This window comes from Prenolepis imparis, unplaced genomic scaffold, assembly GCF_030444845.1.
Source record: "Prenolepis imparis isolate NDT839.2.m4 unplaced genomic scaffold, iyPreImpa1.0 SCAF_6, whole genome shotgun sequence".
In the NCBI taxonomy this organism is placed as follows: Eukaryota; Metazoa; Arthropoda; class Insecta; order Hymenoptera; family Formicidae; genus Prenolepis; species Prenolepis imparis.
In genome coordinates, this window is record NW_028141164.1 from 579208 (window position 1) to 588564 (window position 9357).

At 34.6% G+C, this 9357-nt stretch overlaps 2 protein-coding genes and 1 long non-coding RNA gene across 3 annotated transcripts; all 3 read left to right on the forward strand.

Moving 5' to 3' along the window:
- Positions 1-558: 558 nt before the first annotated feature.
- LOC145937665 (uncharacterized) lies at positions 559-1111 on the forward strand. The gene is made up of 4 exons (XR_014425602.1): positions 559-572; positions 682-781; positions 865-892; positions 973-1111. It is a non-coding gene; the product is annotated as an uncharacterized LOC145937665 (long non-coding RNA).
- A 193-nt stretch (positions 1112-1304) lies between these two features.
- LOC145937663 (zinc finger BED domain-containing protein 4-like) lies at positions 1305-3476 on the forward strand. The gene is made up of 6 exons (XM_083040861.1): positions 1305-1513; positions 1666-1924; positions 1995-2104; positions 2182-2718; positions 2861-3042; positions 3119-3476. Exons 1-6 carry the CDS (start codon positions 1464-1466, stop codon positions 3454-3456), a joined length of 1476 nt encoding a protein of 491 aa, XP_082896987.1. The 5' UTR covers positions 1305-1463; the 3' UTR covers positions 3457-3476.
- A 235-nt stretch (positions 3477-3711) lies between these two features.
- On the forward strand, positions 3712-5919 carry LOC145937149 (uncharacterized). The gene is made up of 2 exons (XM_083040030.1): positions 3712-4232; positions 4779-5919. The coding sequence occupies exons 1-2, from the start codon at positions 3957-3959 to the stop codon at positions 5700-5702; spliced, it is 1200 nt and encodes a 399-aa protein (XP_082896156.1). The 5' UTR covers positions 3712-3956; the 3' UTR covers positions 5703-5919.
- Positions 5920-9357: the final 3438 nt, after the last annotated feature.

The window sequence follows — 9357 nt, forward strand, 5'->3', positions numbered from 1 at the left end:
TCTATCGATATCGATAAGAGTACGTTCAAAAACCATCCTCATCTGAGTGACTCGAGTGCATTCCCTCTCTTTTATAGAGTTAGAGCCCTAGCACAGACTTTTGCATAACGCATAACGCATAAGCATAAGAAATTCGATTGGTTGAATTTCTTATGCATATGCGTTATGCGTTATGCAAAAGTCTGTGCTCTGGCCTTTAGAGAAGTGACATGTGATGTTTTCGATTTCCGAACGCAGCCTAATTGTCGAAGTTTTTACGTGCTTTTTGTTTGGGTATGACGTTTAGGTATGAGTTTATGAAGTCGTAGACGATAGACGTAAATATTGTAAGTAACGCACAAGTTTAGGATGTCGTAAAAACGTGCTACAATCGAAAATTTCATATGCCAAAACTTGTGCGTTACTTGCGTCTACCGTCTACGACTTACATTATTATCAATGTTAACAACTATATATCCTAACTTGATATTAATGAATAATTTAATTTGACAGATAATTTAACTTTTTAAAAGTGAGGTTATTTCAATTTTCGTTATTATTATCACGCAATATGCATTGGGAAGAGGAAAATGGTAAGTTAATAATTTGAATTATATTAAAATTACATGCAAAACAAATTAAAGTTATTTATAAAATATTGTGTATTTATTACTCTATTCTGTTATTTATCTGTACTTATAGAATCAATAGTTGATGATCCCCAACCTGCAAAAAAGCAGAAACAATCAACATTACAAGGCTTTCTTGTATCAAACTCTCAGTCTGAATGTCAAATTTCGAAGTAAGTAATAATTTATTTTAAAAAATGCTAATATTTTTATATTTTTAAAATTTATCTAATAAATTTATTCTTTTGTTGTTTAGTGTAAAAACAAGGATGAAGAAATCAAAAGTATGGGAATTTTTTAAAAAAGATCCAAACAATAAGAAATTATCTGTATGCATAATATGTAATACTGAAATTTATAACAGTGGTAATACAAGTAATTATTGGGATCATCTACATCGCTATCATGCCTCCAAATTAAAAAAATCTATTGAAGAGGAAGAGAGCCTTTCACATTCTACCCCCAGTGGAAGTGAACCTGAAGGAACAAGAATAGAAATTGAAACTGAGAATCATTGGTACAAATATTATAAATTTATTTCCTTTTAGCGTTTGTATAGGCTCATGTTTGTTAATAATTTCTATTGTTTCAGTGTTCAAACTAAAAAAAATTTGCCTCGAAAACGTTCTAAGAATCAGCCGTCATTGAAGAAGTTTATAAAAAAGAAAAGACTATTATGGTGCTAACAGTAAACAAAAAATTATATTGGATAAAGCATTAGTAAAATTTATTACTAGAGATCTTCAGCCTTTGAGCATAGTAAATGACATTGGATTTCAAGAATTTGTGTATGAATTGAATCCACGATATTGTTTGCCAAGTCGACCTACAGTCACTAATGTTTTAATTCCAAAAATGTATCACGAGGTGAAAGAGAAAATTTCAACTATTTTAAATACTGTCAAGTATGTTTTTTCAAATGTTTTAGTTTTTTATATTTTTCTTCTACGTTTTTGATTAAATTAATAATTTTTAATATTTTTATAATTTTAATTTTTTAAATAATTTTTAAAAAATAATTTTTAATTTTCTTCTAAGTTTTTATATTATTTTATAGATATTTAGCAATAACTTTTGATGGCTGGACTAGTGTTGCCAGAGAATCTTATCTGACGATCACAGGTCATTTCATTTTTGAATCCAAATTACAAGCAGCATTACTGAATTTTATTCACGTGAGTGATGTATCATCAACAGCTGAAGATCTAAAATCCTTAATTCAAGAAAAAGTATTGAAGATATACCCAAATGTAGAACTAGTATGTGCTGTGACTGATAATGCTGCTAACATGATAGCAACTTGTGAGAAATTAAAGGTAAATTTTTACTTAAATAAATTATATTTAAAACTTATATTTATCATATAATGTATTACAATTTTAATAGGTGAAACATGTCCCATGCGGAGCCCATTCTATACAATTAGTTGTAAATCATGCCATATTAAAAACTAAGCCATCATCTTCGTTAACTGCAATAGATACTGATGTGATGAAGTAAGTACTCAAACTTTATCTAAATGTGTATATTTCTATTATTCTTTATTTTATTGAGTTTAAATTAAATGTTTTAGATTATTTGAGAGTGATGAATTTGAAAATTTATCTTCTGAAAATGAAGTTTCAGTTTACATTATTTTAAAGAAATGTAAGCGTATAACTACTTTCTTTCATTCAAGTCCTAAGAAATCAGCTGAATTGAAAAAAGAACTTAATTTACGTCAAATGGAAGTTACAACTTTAGTACAATCAGTTTATACTCGTTGGAATTCATCTTATGAGATGTTACAACGTATATATAAAACTTTAGATTGTATTAATATTATTTTATTAAAATTTAAAAATAATATTCCTCTATTGAATCATGAAGAAACACAATGTATCCCAGATATTTTAGCTTGTTTGAAAATATTTGCTGTTATGACTGAAAAACTAAGTGGTGAATCATATGCCACAATTTCTCTTTTAATTCCATGTACAAAACAAATACTCATTGAGTTAAAAAATTTAGAATCAGTTATGAAAACAAAAACTGGGCAAATATTTCGAAAACTCCTCATTAAGTTGAGTGAAGATAGATTGCTGCAATATGAAACACGAACTGTTCCTAGGTATATAAATTTATATTATTCTTAATATTATTTAATTATTTATATAATTTGTTTATATAATATATTGTTATATAATTTATAATATATTATTCTTAATATTTTATAATTTAATTAATTATTAAAATTGTTTATTTTATTACAGCATTGCTACAGTTATGGATCCTAGATTTAAAAATTTAGGATTTTATCAATATAATAACTTTGGTAATGCTGCAACTTCTATTAAACATGAATTGAAGATGATTTTAAATTCTACGACTATTCCACCTATTCATGCTCAACCTTCGGCTTCATCTAATTCTGATGATTCATCTCAAAAAAAAAGTAGGATCTCTACAAGTATTTCAATAAGTCATGTATTTAATTAAGTTTTATTTTTAAATCGTTACTTTTTGTTTAGGTTTATTCACATTTTTGAACCAATTTCGAAGTCCTACCCTGCCAGCTTCTCACAATATTCCACTATTGTCTCAGGCAATTGTACATTTCAATTCTTATTTGGAAGAACCAATTCTTGCAGAAGATGAAGATGTTATTAAATTTTGGATTAACTACACTAAATGTGATGCTTTGAAGAAAATAGCTTTGAAATACCTCTGTGTACCAGGTACATCTGTTCCATCGGAGAGGATTAACTCCACTGCTGGAAATACGATAAGTGATCGACGTGCTAGATTAACCTCTGATAATGCAAAAAAACTAATTTACTTAAAATGTAATTACAAATATAGTCAATAAAATTTTGAATATACATTTAATATAAATTTGTCTGTTTTTATAATATTTATAGCCTTATTTTTATTTAATTATATTTTATTTTTGTTTAATTATCGAATATAGTATCTGAAAATGTAATCTAGGAGAATCTATAGTTAAAAAATAGCATATAAACAACTTATAAAACTATCGATATTTATCGATAGTATCGACAAGGATCTTGAAAACTATCGATAGTATCGACAAGCAAATTTTTTCGATAGTTTGCATCCCTAATTCGGAGCTGTTACGCATTAGGATGCCCTCTGTATTAGGATCTATATCGCGAAATCCTTTTATCACGTGACTGCGTAATCAGTCGTAACGCACGGTGATACCGCTAGATGTCGATTATCGATGTATCGGTGTGAACACGTGCGCATCGATGTGCGCGTGTGTATTGTGTATTATTCTCGTTGCTTGTCGCGATTTGCATCTCGTACAGTGCCGGGATTCGCGTTATTATTCCGCAATTCGACGTAATGTATTCCGAGACGACCGATTTCAACAGCGAGGACAGCGAAAACATGGTTTGGTCGCCGAAGCGAACAATAATCAATCACGACGATCGCGACGATACGACGACGTCGTGTCTTGTGCGCGAATTCGGCGACTTCGTCGACAATCACGGCTGGATCCAGTGTCGCTCGAAAACCTATCCAGATCGCGTGTATTTTCACAATACGCACAGCAACTGTAATACGTGGTACAGACCCATCTCGCGCTACATCGACATCCCGCCCGTCACCATCAGAAGGGTGAGCTTCTTAATTAGTACCTGAAAAACAAAAGTAAACAATAGATTTAGTTTTTTTCTTTTTTTATATTTTTCTAGTTATAGAACAATTGATATATTAAATGTTATGTAAAAAAACAAAGAATGTATGCATTTTTTTTATCGAATTTCATGAGCTACACCTCTGTCTTTGTTCTCAATTTTAAATTAATTATTAATAATAATAATGGAGCTAGCCTGCATGCTCAGGTGTGATTTTGTCCCTTTAATATTTATATATATATATAAATTATATATACAATAGAGTGTATATAATAATTATTATACAATACAGTATAATTTAATATTTTTAATATTATTTTTAATATAAAAAATCGCACTAAATAAATACGTACGTAATAATTTAAAAGAATTATAAAGATTACAAAGGATGCATATATAATAAATTCTAAAAAAGAATATATATATATATAAAATATCAAATGGACATAATTTCCTGTAAAAGTAAAAACGAGAGAAATATTAATGACAAAAAGGTGCGTAATTGAAAAGAATTTTTTTTCTACAGGTGCTTTATAGAGATAACGTGCCGACACCGAACGATATAGAATTGTTGTCAGTGTCGGACAACGAGAACGAGCCGGGTGCATCGGCTGCACCGGCTGCGGATGACGATAACTCGACGGTGGTTCCGGATGTCATCGCGCGATGTTATTACACACCTCAGGTGGACCTGACCTCCGACGCGGATGACTCTAAGTCATCGCCGGATAGATCACCATCGGTCGACGCGTTCGCCAGCGAATGTCTTTACGACGAGGAAGAAGAAATCGACGGGAACAACCACGTCGACGAGGATATCGGAGACGAGAGGAACAATTCGGAAACGGAATGCGCGACGAATTTTCTCGAAACCGAATTTTTCGTGGGAGACGACGAGGTAAACCTCGAAAGGATCGATCGGGTATTCAATTCCCGGATGAACGACGACGAAGTTTCTTCCGCGACCACGCTGTCTACTTCCGTGATCGCGCCCTACGTCGTTTACGGCGTTCCTCGCCTGAAGAGGATCAGCTTGGAGGATCAATTGATCAAGCAACGGAGAACTCGCGTCTCTAATCACGTCGAGAAGGGACCCAGGAAAATCATTTGCAACATGTACGGCGTGAAGACCATCAATTACGATCTGCCTACGCAGGATCAGGTGCAGGCGCAAGTGGGAGTGAAATCGTCGACGTTGAGCGACGAGAGCGATAGCGACGTAAGCGAACCGCCGTTGTCGCGAGACGCGAAAACGACGCTGTTGTTCGAGTCCGAGTGGCGCGACATAGAGAAGAACTTGCATCAACCGTTACTGAGCGATCCGAGTTCCAGTCCGTCGTCACGGTCCGATACGAACAGCTCTAGTGCCTCTGGTACGTGCTGGAGCACCAGCTCCACCGCTTCCTCTACGTGCTCTATGTGTTCCTCGTGCGAAAAAAACATGCCTTGAACAAAATATTACGTAGTTTTACTTTACACGACATACATACGTACACAGACGTTGGACGTATATAATGTTTTACTATCTATTTGACAGTATTCTTTTCGGTAACTTTATTTTTAATCACATGGGACTTATTTTCAGTTCTTTTTTTTTATTATTTTTTGTCGTCCTGTGTACAAGATGATTTCTACTCTTTATTTTAGTTATATTGACTTGAATTTTCTTATTTTTATTTTATTTTGCATTTTATATGCATAGTTGAACACTTATTTAATTTTTGTGATATATTATTTTTTCTTTACTTGATATTTTTTTATATGACGTTGTAATGAGAGTGAAAGAATCTTTATTTAGTTTGCCAATTTAGGTTGCCTATACGATATTATTAACATAGAATTCTCTCGCGAAATTGTTTGAAGAATGTAGAGATTATAAAAGATTGACAAAGCATCCGCGTTTCCGAGATATTTATCATATTCAAATAATGTATACCTTAGCAATAACGTACGAGGAAAATATGAAATAAAATATTTTAATTTTAGAATGCAACTGCTATGCATATTGCTGATAATTCTGTAATGTATGAGAAAAAAAATCTGTCGAAAGGCAGAAGAGCAAAGCGGAGCTTCGCTGCGTTATACGCTCGCGGGCATTCTCGGTATCCCGCGGTAAGGGATCAGTAAGGTAGGAGTGCCAACGGGAGGAGCGCAACAAGGAGATGCAGGTGCAACGGTGCGCCTGCCCCGACGCTCGTCACCGTGGCGTGCCTCTCGTTTCGCTTTAAGCACGAAGGTTGCGTTTTTGTTTGCGCCGGTCTCTCCCTGCTGGTAACGTCCCACCGCCGACCGTGGCAACCGCTCCGATGCGATGGAACGGCGGAGAAAAAACGGCCCGGACCCCTCGCGGCGGCGACGACGGAGGAGGAGAGTCGCTCGGTTCAAGAAACGTTCCGCGCTCCGCTGACGACGACGTTCTTCCTCGACTGTATCCTCGACAATTAATCACTCGACGGAGAATGACTCTTTGCTTTTAATATACATATACATAAATTTAGAAACAATATCGTACAAATTTATTCACGCAAGTCGAAGTTGATCAAATTCATCAAATACGCTAATGTATTCTGGCGAAAAGAGATGAGATCTTTTATTTATATTAATGTATGTTAATTTTATCTCATTGTGTGCTTTAATATATAATTATCATTATTGCTTTTTCGATTTATATCTCGAAATGATATATGAGAATGGATATATATATCTCTCTCTGCCGTGTGAAATTATTATTCTCTGTTGACAGACTATGGCATTTCGTATTTATTTATATATTATTTATGTCTCATTTAAAACTATAGTTTTCGTATATTGCATTTTCCATATAATAATATGATTTAAAAAATTTTACTCAAAAGAGCATCCAAATATGCGTTTTAATAATATTAAATTATATTACATTATATATATGTGTATAATATATTATATATATATTATGCATATATATAATATTGTATATTGTTGTACATGTATAATTTGATTACAAATCTAAAATAAGCGAGAGTCAACTCTGTCGAGATATTTTATCCATAATTTAGAAAAAAAGCTGTCGCCTTCTCGATATTTTCGATTGAATTTAATGCGCAAATCCATCGAAGCACCGCGACAAGTATATATTAAACGCGCGCCAATCGGCAAAGGTTTGAACGGCAAAAATCACAGCCGGTTTCTAGCAGCCCGGCATATGGCAAACGTTACCTCGAGGAGCGTTTTATTCGCGCGCCGTCTCGCAGCTATTCGTGTCCATCGTCGCCATCCTCGTCGTCGATTCGCAACGTCGGCAATCGGGAATCGGGAGAACTGGAGAAGCGTAACCAGGCGCAGCCAGGCGCGAAAAACGGAACCTGCGACAGACGTACGAGGGGATCATCATCCACATGATGAGAGTCGGCGCTTGTCGTCTCGCTGCTGCTTCCGGGCTTCTGCCACGAGCGCGCGCGTTTATAATTTCCTTTCGGCACGCGCGATTGTTGGAATCGCGATTGTGCGGTTCGATTATCGCGCTGGCGCCATCTGTCGTCGCCGTCAAACGCGAGCGAGCGAACATATGATTGATGACGGACGGATCCTCATCTCGAGTTTCCTACCCGCGAGAGACTTATTTTGCGAGAAACGCAACGGCGAAGGAATTTATTTACGAAATGGAACGAGACGCGCTTGTATCTTCCTGTTCCATCTTTCCGGAAAAATTGTAAACAACGCGGCGTAGAAGATTTCGCGCGGATCTCAGTTGGGCGAATAAACAGTTACGCGCGTTTCTCGGAGAGGCAGAGAGGGAAGGGGAGAGATGATAATTCCGGTAGCGATTAATAAAATGCACTTATAAAATTTCAACACTTGATATCGAAGCGTGAGATTTATTCTTCGTCTAACAAGAGCTTAATTAATTTTCATTTTATTAAACGGACGCGAATGCTCTTTGGCATTAAAAGTTGCGTTATATATATATATATATTCGGGGAACTTCGTTTATCTGTTCGCGCGCAAATTTATTCATCCATCGACACGCGCAACTGACAATATATTTTAGATGCGCGTATTATATATTTAAAAACAATTCTATATTAATTTTTCCGCTAGGATAAATCGCGAACGCGAGAGACCTTTCGCGAAACAATTCAACTCTCAAAGTCAAATGGCTATTTATATATATTTAATACTGAATAATGCGTGCGGGATGCGAATATACAGATTTATGACTCGTTCGCAGTCGCAAGGGGTATAATATTATCGTGATAAAAATCGTGCGAGGGCCCGTGCAGACACGCGTTAGATAGATAAGGATCCCCGTGAAGCAGCCGTGAACTTTGCACCGTGAGAGGAGTTCGCTTTGCTTAACGAGCCGCGCTGAAGATTCCCGCGCTTCGAGACAATGAAGTACATTGCGTGCATATTCGTTCCCCCTGCACCCCGCCCCTTTCCTCTCTCTCGTTTTTTCTCCTCGCGTGGTATTCATAATACCAGTGAGAAGGGAAGTCACGTGTTATCGTGATTTATTGTTGCGGCCGCGCTTAATCCCCGGCCCTCAAAGTTTAAGATTAACTTTTTTTTATTAGCTCGTTGTAATTGAAGTTAATTAGTAGTTATTCTATAGCGCTTTTATAATTTTTTCATACAAAAGTATCATATATTATATTATATTTACAGACGTTTCCTAATTCATCGTTTGTTTTAAAAATGTTTTATTTTATATAAAATTATTTCATCTTTTTCATTACTATGTTGTATTAAAAGAATGCGTTTTTCCACATCAATATAAAAATAATAATGATATAGTAGAATTTCTCTGATGATAAATGATATTTTTTGATAGATGGCAAAACTTTTAATTCAGAACGTTAAATGCATGAGAAATTATTATAAAATATAAAAATTTAGAATATTTTGTATTTTAGAATGCCATTTCATCAAACTTTTATTTCATACCTCTATAAATAAGTATATGTGCATCAGAGAAATTATACACATATATATATGTCACATGCATAAGATATATTATTGCATTTCTTATATATACATATAGTATATATTATGTATTAGACTTACAGATTCAGTCATAATAAAACGTTGTGCTCCTTTCGATATATATATATATGTACTCTTGAAAG